Raw genomic sequence first — 22,926 nt, forward strand, 5'->3', positions numbered from 1 at the left:
CGATTAAGTTTTTGATTTCTGCAGACTATTTTTTTTATTTAGGTATTTGACGTAGATGTCTCAATCAAATTATGTAAATGACGCATAGTTGTTAATTGTGTGTCGAGAAGGTATTCAACCACAAAAATGTTTATGCACTTCTTGCTTCCTTAAATTAAGTATCACCATGTACACATAGAACGCAATAAAACGTCTGGACAGGTAGGTACTTAGTCGACACGAATCTTATCTTTTGATACGATATGTATAGTATGGTTTCACTCAGTTTCCATTTTTAGTTTATGTGATTGAACGCTGCGATAAACAAATTGTGTTGTAAAGTCCGCATTAACGCAAATCTTTTGTTTGTAAACATTGTATTCGCAATTCTGAAACGACGTGACTCTAGAAATGTCTATTTACCAGAAGAAAAATCTGCGTGTCAAATGTTTCAACATCAGATTCAGCGGATTAAAGATCTTCTAAACAAATAAGATAATTTCGGAGCACTCAAAACATTCAAAACAATTTAAGACAATAATGATAATGTCTATGATCGTTACTCTAAATAGCAACATGTGCAATGTCACGTCATTGAATTTATTCATAAGGATGAGAACTCGGCATGGCTGGAAGAAACTGATTCCGAGATTCACAATTCAGAGTTATAAAAAATATCAACAAAGATATGAGTCCAAACTCGAGAATTATAATTAAACCTTTGGACTTGTTTATATCGTGTAGAATTGAAAGTAATTCCGAGCTGACACCATAGCGCGACGGTGTAGTGAACGATCGAACTTCCTAAAAATGGTCTCTCGACAAAAAGTTCTAAATCTGCTTTACTTAGTAACATCGAATTCGTAAGTAAAAACAACGACTAAATCCTAGGATACGACGTGGCATACTTTTCAGGTGCAAATGTCCTGCCCACGCCAACGTAGGTAGGGTACATACCGGCAGTTTGCCGTCCAAGGAGTATGCCTTCGAAGTAAGTATCCTTTATCCTTGTTAAAACAATTTAATCTCTCATGCATGAATCCAAATTATTTAATTAAAACTGACCTTCTAACGACAATTTAATAATTAATGAAGGCACACATTCACGCAAGCGGATGCAACATGCGTTGTCTAAATTTAGGCGCACGTTGCAACTCTACATCTTCGTCTACTTCAGGCGCTTAATTACCGTAATATAAACCTTTGTTTTCCGAAAGATGGTATCTAGTACTGTTCGTTACGGCGAAGGGGTCACCAGAGAAGTCGGAATGGACGTTGTCAACATGAATGCTAAAAACGTCTGCGTCATGACTGACTCCAATTTAGTTAAACTTCCTCCGGTACAAGCCACTCTAGATTCTCTAACCCGTAGTGGTGTTACGTTTCAAGTATATGACCAAAGTCGAGTCGAACCAACGGAAGAAAGTCTATTACATGCCATTGCATTTGCCAAAGGAAGCAATTTCGACGCTTACGTAGCAGTGGGAGGAGGATCTGTAATGGACACGTGTAAAGCAGCCAATTTATACGCTTCAAACCCTAACGCTGACTTTCTGGACTTCGTAAATGCACCCATAGGCAAAGCCAAACCTGTAGAAAACCCTCTCAAACCCTTAATAGCTAGTAAGTTTAATCAGTCACGCGGAATCGCGAACCTCATTGTCCATTCCAGTCCCGACAACATCAGGCACCGGTAGTGAAACAACAGGAGTTGTTATATTTGACTACAAACCCTTACATTGCAAAACTGGCATATCTTACAAAGCCCTAAGACCCACTTTAGGCATAATCGACCCACTACACACTCTAACGCTTCCAGAAAAAGTAGCCGCGTACGCGGGGTTTGATGTTTTCTGTCACGCGTTAGAATCTTTCACTGCTATTCCATTCAATGAAAGAACCCCGTGTCCGAGTAACCCTGCCGTACGACCCACCTACCAAGGCCAAAACCCCATATCAGACGTTTGGGCTCGCTTCGCACTAGACATCATCCGAAAATATTTCCAAAGGTTTGTGCCCCAGTTTTGTTGCGAAAATGACCACGTTCTTCCAGGGCTGTCTATCACCCCGACGATTTAGAAGCTAGGTCTGCAATGCATTTAGCGTCGACGATGGCCGGGGTAGGTTTTGGTAACGCTGGTGTACACTTATGCCACGGGTTGTCCTACCCCATATCAGGCAACGTCAAAACCTTCAAACCACAAGATTACAGGTATAGGCCACTATGTTTCCTCTGGTTTGCTTTAGTTTTGGTGGTTGTAGCCCTGATCACCCTATTATTCCCCACGGGTTATCAGTAGTGATGAGTGCCCCAGCGGTGTTCCAGTTCACAGCACCTGCATGTCCTGAAAGACATCTAGAAGCGGCTGAAATTCTAGGGACTGATACGCGAAACGCTAAAAGGGATGACGCCGGAAAAGTTCTTTCTGAGGTCTTGAGGGAGTATATGGACGTAATGAAAATAGAAAACGGGCTATCTGCGTTAGGTTTTGTGAAAGAAGACATTCCCGAGCTTGTGAAAGGGACATTACCACAGGTATCAGTTATAGAGACGTCATTAGTGTTCAGTAATGACTTCTTTTCCACGAAGATGCGATTACACTATAATTAAACCACAAATAATCTAATGTTTTATTCAGACAAGTAGTCTTTCTGGTGAACACTGGTTTTTTAACCTATTAAGTCTTATTCTATGTTATGCTTACTTATTAAAAAAAAGTACATTGTTACGAACTTATTAATTTAACAAAGTGACATTTTCAGAGTCGCATTACCAAGATGGCACCAAGGGAACAATCTGAAGAAGACCTGGCGAATTTATTTGAACAATCAATGATGGTATACTGAGTATTTAATAAAATTGTATTCAATACTTGACAGTATCTACAATACATTCTGGCTAATTATTAGTTACAGGAAATATATTACGTACATCAAAAGCCATTAAAATGTCAATAGCATGTTTGTGCCCAAACAATACTGTAAATAAAATACAGTTAATATAAAAAAGTAGTTTTGGTATTTTTACTAAACAATACAAAATAAAATTGTGCATAAATATTAAAATGGTAAATCAATTGAAAATGAATATTGTGCTTACCGCAAATTTGCGAAATAAATAAATATCTCATTTACCTAATAATACACATCTTAGTTATCTTATATGTACACTGGCAATTTATATATTCATAGCTATATATACTACATCTGCATAAGAACAATAGATTTTTCTTTGGTTTAAGAATTCTAACAGGCGATCACTTGTATAAATTAATTTTTCTACAAAAATATGACTTTATATACACAAACATGCTTTTATAATGTAATCAAGCAAGTGACAAATAGGTACATCAGTCAAATTTAATATTCTGAGGAACAAAACATTTCCAGGCTCACAACAATTATAAATTATATATACACTGAACCATGTAATGTCATTAAATAAATACAAATTTAATGATTAAAAAATAATAAATACAGAAATTATGGCAGAAACTAGATTGTAACTCTACACGACAAATATGGCTTACAAACAATTTTGATACAACCTTTAATACGTCGAGTCGAAACATACTCGGCCGCAAAAATTGTTTCAAGCAATTTTTACTCTTACATCAAACAGCTATAAGAGTAATTATCTCATCAAAAATCGCGGACACAAGTTTGTTATTCCGAGCCAACGTATATTAAAAAGAATCTTAAAGTTTCATAAAATATTCAACAAATTTTTGAAACACTTGTTAAACCATATACTCAATAAAATATCTTTTAAAATAATTCAAGTCAGCAACTACTAATCTGGTAGCCTGTGAACAAAACTTACAGGGAACATTCCCTTTCTTTCGGGTTCATTTTCGACCATTCCTTCCATCCAATTTTCGTCGTCAGTGTGTTCATTTATAACAATAATAATTTCTCCCTCACTAAAGGATAATTCATCGTCATTATCTGCACTGCAGTTATATAAAGCTCTACATCTCTTTAGTCCATTGCTCCCATTTGGTGTATATGGTAATCTTCCGGTCATCATTGAGCGTGGCGAGCAAAGAGATCCAGTAGAGATTGGACTAGACGATACTTTGTGAGGAGGAGAATCTGACGCCTGCAAATTTAATCAAACTTAGTTGAACTCGTCACAAAATAGGGAGTATTGTGATGGCACAAGTTAATAAAAAAGATGCAACAAAGCATAACTATGTTACGAAATTATAGTCAAACTGATTGGTTCCAGCAAATTCGTAAATCACGTTAACATAATATTAGTTCAAGCGTACAAAAAGTAATCAAAGCTAGAGAAATGTAGAGCGCACACTCAAACATGCTAGAACACGACAGCATGTTTACCATAATAGAAACATCATTCTCTTCAGCACAACTTTCCAAACGAAACTTGTATCTCCTCTGCAAACCAATCAGGCTCAAAAATATATACTCAATCGTTAGTTTTCAAGTCAAAAATACGTCATATCCCATTCTAACAGTGCACATTTACAATATTATGGTATAGGGAATATTTCACTCACCCTTCTTGGTGGCGGTATGGGATTATGACCCGACCCTGGTACATCAATATCAGACGCCATTGATGAAATACTTTCCGTTGAGCGACCGTTTGAAAGACGATTTGATGGATTAGGTGCTGGCGGTGGAGGATTCTGGGGCCTCCGCACCATTCCAAGTTTATCAGAACTCTTACAATCTGAAGATATGACTAGTTTATTTCCTAAAATCTCGCTTGAAATACAAAAACAACAAAAAGGGGACGACGAAAACTCACCTATAGGTATCACAGATCTACCTGAGCTTGAATCACTGCTCGGTGAACGCTTATGGGTATGACTTAAAGTGTGGTACCCTGCAGCTATAGGATCTGATGGTGTTCGACTATGACTACTTGGTAAAGTCCCATACTGCAGTTGCATGGAGTTTGGAGGTGGTGGTAAAGGAGCCACTCGTTTCTTTAAACTGGCATGGACTAACAATTCTTCAAAATGATCAGTCAGATTCACGAAAAATTAACCGATTTTATTTCCTACCTGGCTTTCGGGATTGTGGAGGTGGTGGAGGCGGCATTTGCCTATTGTTACTATTTGGACTACTTCCTAATTGTAGACTGTCACAAGTGGACGATCGCGAACGCAGCGTTACCGGGGAATCACCCCCGGTGTAACTCGGTGGGCGGGAACGGTTTTTCTTTTCTGGTGTTAAAGAACCATTCTAAAAACACAACACAATAAAATGCGCAAATGCACCATCGAGACACCTACTCTATCCTCTATTATTGTTTCGTCATCCGAAAAGTCTGTTGAACCATCATCATGGGACAAGTTCCAATCGATGTTGATGTTATCAAAAAAGCTTTTTTGCCTGTTGGCGGCGTTGACAAGCTGCACATAGCAAAAAAAAAAAACGAAAGTTAATGTTTCATCTGTCCTTTAATCAAGGATAGGGTAGTTTGACACATTTTCAACTAATTTACTGCATTGATGATACTAATTCGTGAATGATTTACACATCATGGGTAATCATTTGTGTCTACTCCAATTGGTCGCGCATAGTTTCTAATTTGATAGACAAATAAACAACTACAGACTTCCACGATAATTTATAACCAGTGACGAAAATTAGTATGTTTTGTTTTTGTTTTCTGCATTAATGAAACTTGTACAGTGAAAAGATGGCATTTTGAAGACGCCATTCGAATACTGTTGCCAGTATTAGTATTGTTTTGTTTTTCGTATCTAAGGCACAGGAGGTGTACCCCATACACCAGAAATGTTTACACTATAAATTCACCAACATTCATGATTAACGCGTCAGCTATCACTCCTATTGGTCAGAAAACAAGTGTCTTGAAGCTCAGTAGAGCTTCAGCGCAGGCTGTTCATGGGACTTTTAAATGATCGTTATGACCTCTATCTTCTAGTTGGTTCACAGAGCGAGTGTCCGGTGGTGGATATATCGGAAAGATCCACGGTGGTGACGCAGAACGACTGATATTCTTTGATTTGGAAACGCCGGAAGTTCAAGACGGTCCTCATGAAGGCCGAGTGGATGCTCGACCCCCACTTGAGGACCGAATTAACGCAGGAAGCCTTCAAATGACCAGGGATCCTCAACAGGTCTTCCGTCACCTGGTTGCATTGGGACCAGAAACCCTAACCCCCAGGATGAGCGGACAGAACCTGAAGCCCTTTCCTGGCCACCGTCGGGCTGCTGCCTCACGGATATTTTGCTGATCGTACACGCGACGTTTCAGGTCTCAGACTTCGGAAATTGTACGACTGCCCGACTCCCAACTGATTTGGACGTCCACCACCAGAATAACCCCCGCAGTGTGGATAACGAGATCGGGCTTATACAGGGTGCCGTCGCGGGTTCCCACTCGACGGTTAACCCTGATACCGCTACATAACGGGCTACTTTGTGACTTCGAATCCTCATCCCGTGCATCACAGGACATCCCTGTGGGACAAGGTTTCTATCCTCTGGCGACAACCCCTGCACTGCCTGGCCGGTTGGGGATTATAAGGCACCCGGACTACCGGTAGGGTTTCCGTGCGGAGCTGTACAGCTCGCACGAAGTCCTTACCGGAGCAGCCCTTAAGACCAGGTAGAATTTGCAGGATCACCAGAGGCGCTTCAGAGACCCGCCGTCATTTCACCCGCATGTAGCCTCTCCTTCCACACCTGGTCCGGGGGGACATCCACGCCGAAGCGTGGATGACCGCATCTGGGGTGTGGATGTTCAAATGTAGTCCTCACAAACTTGTTAATTAACCGGTCGGCTACTGTAAGCAAACCGCCTGTAACACTGGGGTTCTGGAACCCATAAAGGAGCCGAGGGATCAAGTACTGTCGGAGCAAGTAGTTCATTTAGTCAGGAAAAGGAGATCTCCCTGACTCTCGGGGATCAACTTTATCCCCAACGATCCGGCTACTTCTTTCAGGTCTTCAGGTAGTATAGGAGCAGTGAAACAGCTTCTAGGCTTCATACCTTAGCGGTAGAAGCCTTATGGTGGAAGGTTAGGTTGTCCGATACTTAGGAACAAATTGAAGTAACGTTCCTCAAGGTTCACATAGTAGATATGTATATGTCCAAAGTTTTCTTATGAGTGTCGCTTTTTGAATTTTAAGTCATATAACTTATGTTAAGACGTTTTTCTTATATACCATAATGGTCTACTAATTTTTTATATAATGAAAGTTCTAAAGGGACTGAATGATTCTTTTCAGGTCGCGCACCAAAAGAAATTGTAAAATAATTACCAGATCTTCGCACGTATGGTGGCCCAACTCTTGAGCAATATCCATAGGGGTTTTGTTCTGAGAATTTTTGAGGTTTGCATTAGCACCACTTCTCAAGAGAAGCTTCATACACTCTACTTTATCGTAAATGGCACAAAGATGCAAAGCCGTATTTGATCCACAATTTTCCAAACCTGGAGGGGGATTCGTTGTTTTATCAATTGCTGAACTGGACATATTCTGAATGAGAAAATCTACTATATGCAACGTCCTTCCCGCTTCGTTTAATATCGCTCGATGCAACGCCGTTTCGCCATTTTTCTATAGAAATGAAATTAATGCAAGTTTTTGACCCAACTTGAGTACCTACTGAAGAAGGTAACGGTGAGGTAAAATCGACGTTTTCCGCCCACGTTTGAAGAAGCGTCGCTAGATCACCTTTATTAACAGCTTCTTCCAATTCGTAAATTTTATCTAGTTCGTTTTCGTACATTTTTTCAGCGAATTGTTTGTCTACGTATTTTGCTCTAATAAAATTAAGTCTTTCTTCCCTGTAACCCAAAAACATGAAAAAATCCTCGTGAAGTCGCGTCATACGTACATAGAACTGGACGGTTCGAGTTTATCATTTGGTGATAACTGAGCTTCCATAATATCATTAAAACTATGATTTGTCATAAATCTGGCGAGTACCAATTGACTAGTTCCAACATTGTCGAGCGTTAAAGATTGAATCCTGGAAATATGTACACCCAAGTCCCTGTGTATGCCTGAGCACTCAATGCAAACAATAATACCGAAATTTGTTGATAACCATGTGGCGTCTAAAATGCATATTGATAAAGTTGTGATTGATTAGGGAAAATTTGTTACCATTTTGCGAGTTACAATCGCAACATCTGTCATTTCCTGGAATCTTCTGTATATAGCGTATGATAGCCTGTTGCAATTCGATTAAACTATGATTAACCTTATCACTCCCCGTTTTACCGCTATTATCAAAAGCTTTCATTAAAGCCATTTCTTTACAATTAATTAACACGGACATCCAGGCGTGTTGATCCGCTTCATCTTCCGCTTGAAAATGATAAGTCCGATTATCTAAAACAAAATTATCAAAAATACATATAATAACTTTCATTTCAACATACACGAAATTAAATCAAAGCCTCGTTTGTCGTCAGGCACTACTTTAATTTGGCAGGTGAGCAAGTTCACTTTGGTGGGTGGTTTACTTTCATCGGCGTGGCAGATTTCTAAATAACCTTCAGCTTGCACTCTACATTTTCTTTTTTGCCAAACTCGTCGCATTTTTCCTTCGGATTTCTTAAGGAGATGTCCACTTCGCGTAACCCCGTGATGCTTATCACCTTGGAGCTGGTGTAACGAATAACCTGCAGCTCCTTTATCAACCGGCAAACTTACCTAAGCGAGAACGAACCAGAAAAATAGAATAAACATCACCGCTACAGCACAGTACGCACTTACTTCCTTTTCAATACTCGGCGTTGACTTAATTAAATTTCTTAGGTCTGTCAATTTTCGTTTCTCGTCGTCCTGCACTTGCTTGATTTTCTGTAATTTAATACTAAGGTCCGCTACGTAAAATCCAAAATGTTCGATAGTTTTCAAGCCATCTTGAAAATAACTGGTGGTTGCATTAGTACCGAAAAGCGACTGTAATGTGAATACTCACTTGGTTTGAGCATGGTAATATTCGACTAAATTTTGGAGCAAATCTATACCCTTTTTTGTTTTAATTTCGTTATATTTGATTAGATACTAAAAATTCGGGGGTTAAACGTACGACGACACAGCAGATTAATGGAATCTTAAAGCTACTTAAATTAAGTAAGTCAAAGTTTTCATGCTGTCGTTCCAGTTGCTTTAAGATTCCACCTAACCTTAATACAGTTAGCCAAATCTTACTTCACACATTTGCAATTGAAATAGTCTTCGTTCTTTTTCCATTTCGTCGGCTATTTCTGCTGCTGTAATTTCTGATCTAATTAGACCCGCTTCTTTGGCTTGTTGCTTTTTCTCTTTTTCTATTTTGGCGTATTTACTATCATAATCCTTCGCCGCCTTATCAAACGGCCGCTTTAAATCACCTTTAATACCCCTCAAATCCCCCTTTAATAAATTATCTAAAGGAAACATAACAATATTATTCAAATTTTGCATCAACGTCTTCTTCAAAAGAGACAATTGATTAGTTACGACGGAAAATTTTTCGAAAGCTTCTCCGATTACATCTTCGTGATCCTTATTCCCCAATTTCTCCAGCGCTTTACTCAAATACATCTCGTTTTCTACGTGGGCTGTAACAAACGAAAGACAATAAACAAATTACGATTCAACGAACACAAGATACCTCGAAGTCTCGCGTCCAGTTATTGTTAATTGTTTATGAACACGATACTTTAATATTGATAAGCTACTACTATTGTTTTTCGTTCACCGAAAATTAGTTTTCTGGCCAATAATTTTCCTCATTACAACCCGACCACCAGCTACCTAATTGAATTATATGTCACAAGTTCAATTTAATTGTTCCTCGGTTTCGCCGGAAATGATTTCAACCTTCCAGCTTTAAATAAAGTATCCGGTTTTTGGTCATGCCGTTAATTTCTAATTTTAACTGAATTAGCTACACAAAAAATTATTGAATGGTCATTACCCCGGGCACAGCTCTGTATTATGTCGGTTACCAAGTAACCGAATTCGATATTAAAATTAAAATGAGCCGAAATAATTACTTCGTCTGGCGAAGTAAAATCTATAAAGAGATTCGCAAAATCAAACCCTACAGATTGAGGGTGCTACGTTTTAACGAACGATTTCCGGTCTATATTTGCCACAGGAACATGACAGCCGTAGTTTAGGTTAATGGCATCATAAACGTAATTGTAGACGATTTTCAAGAGAAAATCGATGAAAAGTACCAATACTGCACGAGGTCTGTGAACCACAAACCAATGACGGATTTTCCAATTTTGCAATACCCAACAATTACTTGCGGTTGCAGTTTAATGCAACGGCGTAATTATTGTGGTAATTGGGATATTCAACAGCACATAACAATCGAAGCATAATTAGATATAGGTGTGTTTGTTTACGAAGATGATCACATTCGAAGTCGGCCTTCTGGAACACTTCAGACACCGAGAATTCTATTGCGTTTTTGCTTCCAAAATCGATGAGACTGTTCTCCGCAATCAATACTACGTGAAAAGTACAATGCATTATAAATAATAAGAAGCCACGTAAGCTACCTTGAATAATGCTTGCTCATTTATATTTATGTTGTTCCAAGTATTTAGAAGAAATTATACCAACATTACATTTTCTTTTTAGCATCTACTATTTGCTAATTTCTGTTTATTTCTTCACATAGTTTACACATTTAAGCAACACGTAAATAATTAATGACCAGGTTCAAGAACGGACAAGGAGAAAATATTTCCACGAAACTATAGACGCAGGGGAAGACGGGTAAGCACGATGCGTGGAATCAAATGAAAATGGGTGAGATTTTTCTTTTTGTAGAAATATATGAATTTCCCTTCAGGGTTAAGCAGGTTCACTCAAATCTAATTCATTTTACTTATTGTATTATTTATTTAATATTGCAGTTCGTTGGTTTGGAAGATTTTTCAAGTATAAGTAATTTCCACCAGATTTCTATAGCCAAATAAATCCTGTAATGTCTTATCAAATGTTATTCAAAAAATAGTAACAGCTGCAAGACCTATAATGTCTAAAATTTTGTCGCCCCCGTGGAAATCACTTATTCCTGGAAATGTAATCTTGAATTCACCGCATAATTAAACGTGTCGGCATACTTTATCCCGTTTGAAACTGCTTCAAATCAAGGACATGGTCTTCATTCAATCTCACTGATTGATTTTTGTGCACTTTCTCTTCGTGCAATTTTTCCACTTGTACTTCCAATTCTATGTATGGCAAGAACCCATAATTTGATCGATATAAAACAAGAAACCGTTTACTTGATTGATTTTAAATGATTTGACATTTAACACATGTGTTCAGTGAGCTTACTTTATTAGACATGGCGATGGGAAATTAGATCCCATTTACTCAATTTGTTCCACTTCTTCACTATTTGCATATATTCTCATGCCCGTTTTGTGTTTCTTCCGATAACCAACCATAAACCGCAGCTGTTTATCCATCTGGCAAAAATAATGATTGTGGAATTTCATTTGCTTCTAAAAACGTCGATAGAACCGCGCTTTATACACTCGAAAAATAATTAAATGAACTGGGTTGGATTTTTTGCAATTTAACGTGGAAAAAACAAAGCTTTATTTTATATAATCGCTACTGACGTCTCATAAAAAAATGCAAAACAAAGATAATACGGTTAGTGCAGCTCGTGTTCCCATGATAAAGGGGAAAATTGATAAACACACACACTTCCTTTCAATCGAATGAGTGTGGCTCCCCAATTACATAACCAATTCTGGCACCCCGAATACCGAAATGGGATTCAAATCCTTTATTGAACGAACGTATTATTCTTTTTTGGTATGCCAAACCGGTAAGAAAACGATAAGAACAGTAAAAATAACATTTAAATCGAACAATAAATTAAGCACATTGTGTGGTTTATTCAGAATTTATAATAAACCTGTTCTGTGAATGAATATGGCGATTAACACAGCTGATTAGCTTGATATGCAATATGAACACTGTGACATTAACTCAGTTTTGTAGGACAGTGCAACGAGGACTCAAATACAAAGGTGTTGATGAACGATAATAAAATACATTGTTAGTAATAGCAAACCTGTACAAAATAAACAAACAAGTGTACTTACTGTTTCCAGATGTGTGGATGGCTTTAATAGCCTTTTTCATTTTTGTTAGTCCATCGCGGTCGTAATCCAAAGTCTGCAACACGAGAAAAACATTTTCAAAAAAATAAACGCAAAATTCATCCCACCGCTGACACCATTTTTATATTAACACATCAAAAAAAAAAAGTAAATATCACGTCGATTCTCGTTAGTACCGACGTATGAAATACAAAACGACGTTAAATGAGGCATTGTGCGAAGATTTTGGAAGACAAAGCGATCCTGTAATTAATTTATATAGACACACAAGATTTGGTAAAGCGAATTAGAACTTACTGTGGCGTACAATTACATCAATTATGTCAATCCATTTTCGAGTATCCAGTTTACAACAAGAACTTACTCTGGCACACAATTACATTAATGATATTACGTTATCCGAAGTGCCTTGTCTGCAATATATTACACGACATCCTTAATTAATCCAAAATTTTTCATTTCACACTTGGATAATGTACAAACTTTGTTATTTTCTAGTAAGCAACATTCGGAAAATTATTTTAAATTTGTAGTAAATAAGAGAAATCAATGCGAACTTCTCACCTGCTTCAATTAATACGTTCGAATTCCACTTAAACATTAAATAAACAAGCATGTTTTTGTGCTTCAAACAACACAGCATTGATAAGATTAATTTGATAAACAACAACGACGTCATCAAATTTCTGAAACGGATAAATAAATTCATTTTAGTTAATATCCTGTAATAGCGTTGCAAGATTTTTTAAAAATTTAAAACGTCGATCTCTCTGTCTGTCGTCTGTCGCAGTGTAAGAAGAAACATGTAGAACTTGTCTTTCTGAACTCAATGCGTCATACTTTGTTCACCCATACTCCGACATTGTCTTTGATAGTATTATGTTAATATAATAAGTAATAATTGCTACAAAAACATTAATGCACTGATAAAACGCAAGGTTATGTCACTGTTTCTATTGAGTTTTGCCATTGGAAAATGTTTTGATCAACATGTCAATTCCGACATGTGCAGCGTAATACTAATAATTTAAAAAAAATGGTCCAAAGTTATTTCGCTTCTGGTTTCACTTTCTTTAATAAATTGACTGGTAATTTTTTTTTGGTCACTCTGTATAAGCAAATCTAACAAATATGAATGCAATGATAAGTTACAAGTCTGCACATTTTCGAAAGAATTTTTTTAGCAAAATTTTGGGGCGGCGTCATCAATTTTTTAGGGGGGATGAGCAATTACATTTTGATCAAAAATTATTATTAATTAATTAATTATCATAACTGTAAACCATCTAGAAGATTTCAAACCAGTCGGTTTTGCATATTCCAAATTAAACTGCAAAATGTTCTTTCATAATTTTGATTTTTTTCCAAAAATCTGGATGTTTCGGGTAAAAACTCAATTCGGAGTCATAAACTACATGTAGGACTATCTTACTTTATACATTTTAAAACCCATTTACTATGTACAATTTTGAAGTGACGTCATTAAATTAGTGGTGGGGATGACTAGACAAATTTTGGTTTGCGTTTTACCATCTACATGATATTCCTAATATAAGTAGAAAATTTCACAACAATCGGTCCAGTACTTTCGGAGATTATCTGTCTAATAAAAATCCGGGACGGCAGACAGACAGACAGACAGACAGACAAATGGAAACAGGAACAGCTATTCGCCGGATGGACCCTGTTATATACAATACTCTACTGTAATTTTGACGTTTTAGTACATTTAGATGCATCAAATGATTAAAAATTTAGCGAACTTCCTTGGGTTTTGAAGCACCAGCAGTACTAAATCTCGGACATTTTCAATATTTACATTCTAGATAGTCATCTTTCCAGACGGGAATTATGAATACATGTCAGTTAATGCTCTGTTAATCCTGAACAGGTTACTGTTTTAGGAAAATTTGTACGTAACTGAGACAAATATAAATGTTTATCAATGGTTTATTATTCTGTAATAATCTGAAAACAGCTAATGTGGTTATATGAAGTCTTTAACAGATGTAAGTGGGAAACTAGTATTTTCGTGTTTTACAACGTGTGTTAAAAAAAACATACATCAATACTTCCCTTCGTTAGGGTCAATTTGGATATGAAAAACTCGACGTTTTGACTTACTATTTAATTTTTGATGTCACATGCTTGTCACGCGAGCAAAGCATGATGAAATAATATTTAAAAAATTGGTCTAAAGAGTTTAGACAGTACTTCCCTCGCTGTCGGGAACGTGACGACTGCAAGCCTATTATGTCTTTTTTGTATTACATTTTTATAATTCTTGATTTAATCAATAAAATCAATTGACTCAGTCATTAATTTTTTTCAGACACCCTGTATAAGCAAATCTAAAAAATATTATTGCAGTGATAAATCACATGTAGAGACTCATCATTCTTTACACATTTAAGCATTTTTTTAGCAAAATTTTGTGGTGGCGTCATCAAATTTTTAGGGGGATCATACATTTCGATTTAAAATTTTACCATGCTTATGATAAATTTAAAAGATCTCCAAGATTTCAAAACATTCGGTTTGGTAGTTCCTGATTAAATCAATAAAATGCATTCTCACTTTCATTAATTGTTTGAGTCACCCTGTATATGCAAATCCAAAAAATATGAATGGAGTGATATATCACAAGTACAGACGCATCATATTTTGTACATTTTAGATAGGATTTATTCGGCAAACTTTTGAGCTGACGTCATCAAGTTTTTGGAGGGGATAACCAAATATATTTTGACTAAAGATTTATGATGCTCTTTAGAGCCTTAAAACATCTGCAACATTTCAAAACATTCGGGTTAGCAGATTCAAAATTAAATTGCAAAATGTTGTTTTATAATTTTGGTTTTTGTTCCAAAAATCTGGACGTTTCGGGTAAAAACTGAATTCGGAGTCGTAAACTACATGTGTAGGACTACGTTATTTTATACAATTTAAGACCCATTTACTATGTACAATTTTGAAGTGACGTCATCGCATTAGTGGTGGGAATGATTAGACAAATTTTGGTTAGCGTTTTACCATCTACATGATATTCCTAATATAAGTACAAAATTTCACAACAATCGGTCCAGTACTTTCGGAGATTATCTGTCTAATAAAAATCCGGGACGGCAGACAGACAGACAGACAGACAGACAGACAGACAGACAAATGGAAACAGGAACAGCTATTCGCCGGATGGACCCTGTTATATACAATACTCTACTGTAATTTTGACGTTTTAGTACATTTAGATGCATCAAATGATCAAAAATTTAGCGAACTTCCTTCGGTTTTGAAGCACCAGCAGTACTAAATCTCGGACATTTTCAATATTTACATTCTAGATAGTCATCTTTCCATACGGGAATTATGAATACATGTCAGTTAATGCTCTGTTAATCCTGAACAGGTTACTGTTTTAGAAAAATTTGTAAAAAAAGTGTTACGTAACTGAGACAAATATAAATGCTTATCAATGGTTTATTATTCTGCAATAATCTGAAAATAGCTAATGTGGTTATATAAAGTCTTAAACAGATGTAAGTGGGAAACCAGTATTTTCGTGTTTTACAACTTGTGTTAAAAAAAACATACATCAATACTTCCCTTCGTCAGGTCAATTTGGATATGAAAAACTCGACGTTTTGATTTACTATTTAATTTTTGATGTCACATGCTTGTCACGCGGGCAAAGCATGATGGAATAATATTTAAAAAAAATGACGTTATTTAGAACGAACTTCCATCGCCTTTGAAGTACACTACAACACCAGACAATAGGCAGACAGACAAACAAACGGACGCAAATGCCTATAATAAATTATCATGGAAAATTTTTGAAAAATTCAAATCAATTTGGGGTGAATTCTCTGACTCGTTCTATACATGATTTGATGATATTCCATGTTAATTTTCCATAAGAATGGCCTAGAACCCCCATCATTAATTTGGTTGTACATTATTCAACAATTCGTTTATACTGCACGTTGTAAGTAAATGTTGACCGTTATCCATGATCTGCACCCGGCAGCAAATTTTGCAAAAAATTAATTACGGACCAATTATTTTTTAAGTGGACCACTAACAGTGAAAAACAACAGATGCAAAATGTTCAAATCAAAACACGGCTGAAAGTAAATCAGGTTTCTTCTTCACTTTCAGCCAGTTTTTTCCCACGACAGAAGAAATCATAGAACGTCTGTTGCAAAATATCAACATACGACATGAAAAAAAAATCAAAAACGTTCTAAAATAATACAATTTTTTGTGACGCGTTTCTTCAACTTTCTTAATTTTTTTGCGTGATTTTTCGAAGATAATAATATGTATCTATTCTACCGATCTAGTAATAAATTTTTAAAAGTAGAACACCTGTTAGAATTATAAAATCTTCAAGTTGTATCTTTTGCCTAAGCAGCTTTAGCACAACTAACCTTGACTTAAGTTCGATAAAAATAGTGCAATAAACTACGGTTAATTATTTAAATTGCGTAAACATGTTACTGGTAAAACACGAATCATTTTCATGGAAAAATGGTTGGAACGGGATGTAAAACCCGTCGAACAATACAAAACAAATTAGCGACAATTAAATCTAAATAACAGCGCATCAACGCTCCATAAACGGTTCAATAATGCAAACAATAATTAGATAGACGAACAATGCCATAAAACAACCCCTTTACGACAGTTTGTCAAATACAGTGTACAGACAAATGTCGAATTAACTCCGTAAAGGTGGGTCGCGTTCGCCTGTTTATCTAAAAATGTAAATATTCTCCACAAATATTTGTGCTATGATTCACGATTTGCCGAGAGTTCCAGCTCGAGAAAAAAATCGTGAATCAAACAGGTAATTTATGCGGGGTCTGAAAATGATCGCCTCTAATCCCGAAGAGCGGAAGTCGATGGATGAGTAGCGTCGAAAACTCGTTTTTATTGGCGTTTGAACAATTGAACCTAATTCGTTTACTTGTTAAATAGGTCGTGTCCAATAAAACGAACGTAGTTTTTATTTTCGTTGCATTTAATTAGGGTATTTGTGAATAAATTGCTCGTTAAGTTGGTTATCTTGATTGTATTTACACACCCAAAGAATTAACACCCAAGCACGGGTCGGGTTAGTTACATTTTCCAAAAAAAGAAACAGGTTCTATATGATTTCTTTCATATTTGTGGCCAATGTGGCACATCCGCATATATTAGGCTAGTAATGCAAAATTTCACCAAACACCTACACGCTGTGGAAAAATTTTCCAGGTCGTGTACTAGAGTGCAGTTTCTATTGTGCCAACTTACATAATCCGCACCTCCTTACGTTTACACAAGATCATTTTTCTTAAATATAACAACATCATAAATGAATTACATGACTATGGGAACTCTTTAATGACATTCTCAACAATAAAATTACTCAGTTAACACACCTCGTAAACTCTTATCTATAATTTGTAGCACATTTGAAGAACCAAAAAGCAACAAATTAAGCAAAAACGTCCATCCCACGATCGCTATAAATGACAAGTTGTAAACCTACTTTTTAATCACAGATGTTTGCATATCGAATATTTATGACTTTTAATACTAATAGCATCCAAAGTTAACCCAAAACGTTACTTTCTCTTCAATATTACTGGTTTTCCGAGAATGGAAAGACGACGACGTCATTCGATTTATTTTAAAACAATCATACGTCATTCGCTCACTAAAATACAACAACTAAATTCGACTTTTTCGAAAGTCATGTTTGAGTTAAAATGACACCTCTGCTGATTTCATTACTCTATTCGCGTACTTAGCATTGAAAAACACCTGAAATTAGCCACGGTGTTGACGCGGTCACAAATCTGCAAAATTCAAATTAAAAATGAAACGCACCCAACTTGAACTAAACGCTCTGTTGATCACGGATTTAACCGACGCTTAACGGGCGAATTTTCAGGTGCTTTTATTTAAAATTACCACATGAACAATACTCGAGACAAAGAGAATCCAAATTAACTGAACTGGGTACGTTTTATTCACCTGGATTATAAAACGGACAGATGAATATGTAGCATTGGGCAAAACATACAAATAATACAAATAATTGTGTAATATGGATGTCGCGAGCTGCGTTCTCTCAAACAGCTCACTGAGCACTATGTAATAAATCAATAGTAAATTCTATGCTTATATTATAAGTCTAGCATTAGTTAGACACCAAGCATAACATACTATTTTCCTTTTTACGTATGCTTTGCGATAAAAGAAAATAATAAATCATATGCCATGACTTCTTTTATAAACATCGTTTCTTTCCAATTTGTGGTCCCTGCTGATCTTTTCCACATTAAAAGGAGTATCAACAAATTAAAACAAATTAGATCCACCTTAACGGCAATAATCGATTAATTAATGAAGATACTTTCAATTTTCAAAAGCTATATTTCATATTTTATTGACATACTAACTATTACGACTCTATTCCCAGAATGTCAACTAGATAAGCCTTTTCTGAGATAATCGATAAAATAAATCGGTTAATACTAAAGTTTTTTAAACAATAGGGAAACAATATAGTAAGTTCAATAAAAATCATCAGTTTTTTGGAAGATAGTTGGTCTCAAAGTTCATTGCATCGTTTCTGCTAAAAATTGTAAACCGGGCTGTACCAACTTTATACGTGACAATTTTGAAATAATGTCATCAATTTTTTAATGGGTGGGTGGGCGGGGCTAGTGCTTGCTAAGATAATGCTGATTTTGGTAAATAACATACTCTCTAAGAAAATAAAGGGCGGATAGGCGGTGTTAGTATTAGCCAAAATAAGACTGAGTAATATTAAATTCAAAAGTGGCCCCGCCCACCCACCCTCGAGTGTGTGTGTGTGTTTTTTTTAATATGTGAAAGAATCTTAGAAGGCCCCTTGTCTTTCATTTGTTAGAAAATTTGAAAAAATGTCGAGGACCCCTGTTGTTTTATTTCTGGAAGAATTTTGAGAGCTCTGTGTCTCTTTAAATACTTGAAAAAACCTTAAAGATAACTTGTGTTCTGTTTTTGAAAGAGTTTGAAAAAACAGAATAGAGTTTTTTTAATAAAGGACATGAAAAAAGAACTTCCCGGGGCTCTACCATGTTATATGTATATAGGTCCGTAGTGTCTATTTTTTGATGCGAAAGAATCTTGGGGAGCTTAATATGTTTTATTTTTGAATAAGTTTGAAAAAATTTTGGGAGCCCCTTGTGTCGTTTAAGATATATTAAAAAACCTTAGGAGTCTCTTGTTTGTGTTTGAAAGAATTTGAAAGAATGATTTTGGCACATGACATATTCTCTAAGAAAATAAAGGGCGGGTGGGCGGGGCTAGTACTTGGTAAGATAAGACTGATTTTGGCAAATGACTTATTCTCCAACAAAACTGAGGGTGGGTGGGCGGGACTAATACTTGCTAAGATAATACTGATATTGGTGAACATACCCTCCAAGAAACTAGAGGGCGGGATTAGTATTTGCCAAGATAACACTGAATAATATTAAATTCAAAAGTGACCCCGCTCACCCACCCTCGAGTGTATTTTTTCTTTCATTTGTTAGAAAATTTGAAAAAATATCGGGGACTCGCATTTCGCATTTAAGAAGCCCTAATGTGTTTTTTTTTTAATTTGTGTAAAAATAATAAAATAAATCTAGTTGTCCTTTGTATTTCGGTTTTGAAATAATTTGAAAACATCTTTGTGGATCTTTGGGGTCCTTAAATTTTGGTTGTGAAAGAGTTCGAAAAAATCCTGGGGACACCTAGTCTCTTGTTTTTAAGAATGTGAAAAAACATTTGAGGCCGTTTATCTCGTTTTTGAAAGAATTTCAAAAAAAGGGACTCTTGGATTCTTTTCATACTAACTTAAAGAGTGTTTTATTGTCTGTGTTTCAAACCACGCAAGCATTTTTCAAAACAATAAACCTGGATTTTCTGGAGATTTTTTGTTATTACAAGTATGTACGCTGAAACATTTGAAGGAAAATTGTCTACAGTTCGCAAAATTTTAAATGACACTATGTGCTACACAGTACACAGTTTTCGAAGCATTTAAAGGTGTCATACCTTTATCTAATATCTAGTATTACAAAAGATCAAATTCTGTACATATTTGTCAAAAACAGAAGTAAGTAAATTATGAAACAAGCAGAAACAATCGTAAATTGCAGTCATGAGTATGTGGTTTCTAGGAATAATGCGTTTTTGTCAATGCAAAATCGAGTCCTCGATAGCAGAAAATCCGTTAACAATACACATGTTGAAATAACCTTCGACCATTTTTTCAGACACTGTAGGCATTTCTAAAGCATAAAATCATATTCGAAGAGTACGCAATATCGCACCTCAGGGTGAATTTTTCATGAAATACCTATTCATTTAAGCATTTTATGACATGAAGTCATCAATTGCCCGGCGGGGATGAAATAATACAATCGATTTTAGTTAATATCCTGGAAAATACGTTACGTTGGTGTTTCACCAAAATTTCTATGAAATCTGTTATACCGGATGATTCTATTAATTTCCGCTCTAGTTGGCCATGCAATTGAAACTGCTAAAATATTTTAAAACAATGTCACAATGTCCGAATTTTCGAAAATTATCCGTATGACAAAATCATCAACGGATTAATCCGTAAATATGGTTTCTTCTAAAGAAAAATTGTGAACAACAACAACTGTGTTATTCTAATAAATGCTTTAATAAATAGTCAAAAAAATTGTATATTTTTCACCGAGAAAAAATGCGGGTCAAAATTAAAAACAAACAACATAAAAAGACCCAGAAACTCAAGTAATGAAGAATAAACATGCGTGTGAAATTTATATTATATAACATTTGTAATGTCGTGAGAAGAAAAATCCAAAACAAACGCAGTAACAAATGAATGCGAACAGTGTTATTACTTTTTAATCATATGCTTGAGTAAAACACTAGTGTTTTCCCCGTTCATTTTTTTTTTATTTTGACTTTAATGGTACTACGTGGACAAAAATGATCTCTCCTTCGCTGTTGTTCTAAATAAACAGATGGTTTACGGTCATTCTAGCATCGAAAATGTGGTTTCCCGATTTAAATTTCGTGGAGTATCAACGTTTTAATTTAAAATCGACATCACAATTTACAGCTATATAAGTACACATGTTTACATGAGGTATCACAAAATCGAGTTTACTTATATTTACTTTAGCTGTTACGCACTCCAAAGCGACAAAGTATACAGAAATATTTACGGATTTCGACGAATGTCAATGCACATTTTACATAAATTCTTATAGAAAGTATGTTCAGCTCGACATTCACAAAAATGTATTTGTAAATATGTTACCAGATCGTACTACTGATTTCGGGGAAGTGAACGGTATGAACGATATTATATATTTCCTAATCGATTATAATCCGTCAACGTGAGATTTTGACACTCTTATAAATATTGACTGAGATAATCTGATTTAAAATTAAACGGAGTATGTGGTTAGATTAAAAAGATGTCGTAGATAGTCTGACACGAGTATCATTATGTCAACAATTTTTTGATGACTTGGGAATGTTAAAGAAACGAATTTCAAATCATCGTGCGTTAAATTAGTAGGTTCTAAAGAAACAAGTAGTTAGAAAAAACTGATGACAATGGTGAAATATTTAAATAATTATGAGTCATTAGTAATTGAATGTACAGGTATGCGGGAAGAGTGGGTACATCAAACAAAGATGAATTTTTACAAATTTACAAAATTGGGTCAAATTAGTACCGAGGTCATACAATATATGAAAAAACGTGTCGCGTGTTTCACTAATTTCCTGGTGGAAGTGCGATATCTGGTATATCCTGTGCAGAAAAAGTCTACAAGCAAACGGTCTAAAAATATGAAGTTACAAATAAGTAAACAGTATTTTGAGTGTTAGCCAAGACGAGTTAGTGGCAAACGCCGAAATGTATGTCATATAACCATTTAACAGACGACTATTTACACTATGCAGAAAAATAATGAAAAGTAATCTAAGTAAAAGGGAAAGTGTCTATTGATTGATGTAATCATTTTACGAACCTCTTCCAGTGTTGCAATGGTATTTTTGAATTGTGCCATTCTAGACACAAAACTTGAAGTAATTGGGGAATGATAATCATCTTTAGTTTCCTTTACAAATTCGGCAACTCCGACTAAAGTAGGCATGATGTATTCTAATAGAAATAAGTCAAAATAGCATCAGTTTTTCCACTTCAAACGCTCATACGAGCTTTACGCAACCAACACATCGTAAACAACATCACTACACTTCATTATTTTATTTCACTGCACAATTCTGTCCCGCACGTCCATCATTTTAAACAATTTATTGATATATTGCATTCATTGTTTCTGCTATTTCAGAGATTGTTGATCACTTTTATTACACACTTATGCCAACTGTTGTATACATGACAACACCACTGCTAGGGAATTTGTGGTTACACCAAACCAGAACATCGCTTCTGCACTCGCACCATCACAATAAAACTGTAACCACTTTCAAACATAATTAAATAACAACACAAATCTCTCCATTTATCTATCTACAAACCCAACCAAACTATCGATTTAAATAATTATGAAACATCTACATATTTTGTTAAAACTTGTAAACGAAAATTTAAAACAACGTCTTAATTAACGAGTAGATCTAGCAAGTGTTAACTGTGTTGCCTATGTATTTTTAAAAAATAATTCGTTATTGCACCTAAACATTACATATAACTCAATCAAAACAATGAATAGCCTACATTTCCAGTCTTAAGCAATTACTTTAAATTAAATCATACGTCCCGATGAACTTTGTTGTTACA

General features: G+C 35.6%; 2 protein-coding genes across 4 annotated transcripts; one reads left to right on the plus strand and one right to left on the minus strand.

Annotated features, from left to right (window-relative positions):
• The first annotated feature begins 295 nt into the window (after window positions 1-295).
• Window positions 296-2,988, plus strand: LOC135141797 (probable hydroxyacid-oxoacid transhydrogenase, mitochondrial). Its single transcript, XM_064073249.1, has 7 exons — window positions 296-842; window positions 895-970; window positions 1,197-1,602; window positions 1,652-1,988; window positions 2,033-2,191; window positions 2,242-2,515; window positions 2,743-2,988. The coding sequence occupies exons 1-7, from the start codon at window positions 790-792 to the stop codon at window positions 2,824-2,826; spliced, it is 1,389 nt and encodes a 462-aa protein (XP_063929319.1). The 5' UTR covers window positions 296-789; the 3' UTR covers window positions 2,827-2,988.
• LOC135141796 (arfGAP with SH3 domain, ANK repeat and PH domain-containing protein) lies at window positions 2,597-22,532 on the minus strand. 3 transcript variants are annotated; one of them, XM_064073247.1, is made up of 15 exons: window positions 22,151-22,532; window positions 12,072-12,144; window positions 9,157-9,548; window positions 8,924-9,009; window positions 8,716-8,875; window positions 8,379-8,652; window positions 8,101-8,328; window positions 7,829-8,051; window positions 7,598-7,778; window positions 7,249-7,548; window positions 5,247-5,366; window positions 5,016-5,196; window positions 4,757-4,963; window positions 4,503-4,678; window positions 2,597-4,081 (listed from the first exon to the last, which is right to left on the minus strand). In XM_064073247.1, exons 1-15 carry the CDS (start codon window positions 22,274-22,276, stop codon window positions 3,773-3,775), a joined length of 3,036 nt encoding a protein of 1,011 aa, XP_063929317.1. In that variant the 5' UTR covers window positions 22,277-22,532; the 3' UTR covers window positions 2,597-3,772. The 3 variants fall into 3 exon arrangements, with proteins under 3 accessions (XP_063929317.1, XP_063929316.1, XP_063929318.1); XM_064073246.1 differs by having other exon boundaries at window positions 4,503-4,702; XM_064073248.1 differs by lacking the exon at window positions 22,151-22,532 and adding an exon at window positions 12,654-12,676 and having other exon boundaries at window positions 4,503-4,702.
• Window positions 22,533-22,926: the final 394 nt, after the last annotated feature.

Source organism: Zophobas morio, unplaced genomic scaffold (genome assembly GCF_036711695.1).
Source record: "Zophobas morio isolate AGI-343-1 ecotype UQ-CSIRO unplaced genomic scaffold, CSIRO_AGI_Zmor_V1 ptg000044l, whole genome shotgun sequence".
Taxonomy (NCBI): Eukaryota; Metazoa; Arthropoda; class Insecta; order Coleoptera; family Tenebrionidae; genus Zophobas; species Zophobas morio.

Excerpts from the sequence above, each read along its gene's own strand:
- LOC135141797 (XM_064073249.1), top strand. The coding sequence starts at position 790 with ATGGTCTCTCGACAAAAAGTTCTAAATCTGCTTTACTTAGTAACATCG. Across the intron at positions 1,603-1,651 it reads TCTCAAACCCTTAATAGCTA|TCCCGACAACATCAGGCACC; the intron begins GTAAGTTTAATC and ends TGTCCATTCCAG. Across the intron at positions 1,989-2,032 it reads ATCCGAAAATATTTCCAAAG|GGCTGTCTATCACCCCGACG; the intron begins GTTTGTGCCCCA and ends ACGTTCTTCCAG.
- LOC135141796 (XM_064073246.1), bottom strand. The coding sequence starts at position 22,276 with ATGCCTACTTTAGTCGGAGTTGCCGAATTTGTAAAGGAAACTAAAGAT. Across the intron at positions 12,145-22,150 it reads CCATTGCAACACTGGAAGAG|ACTTTGGATTACGACCGCGA; the intron begins GTTCGTAAAATG and ends CTCGTGTTGCAG. Across the intron at positions 4,082-4,502 it reads CCATACCGCCACCAAGAAGG|GCGTCAGATTCTCCTCCTCA; the intron begins GTGAGTGAAATA and ends TTAAATTTGCAG.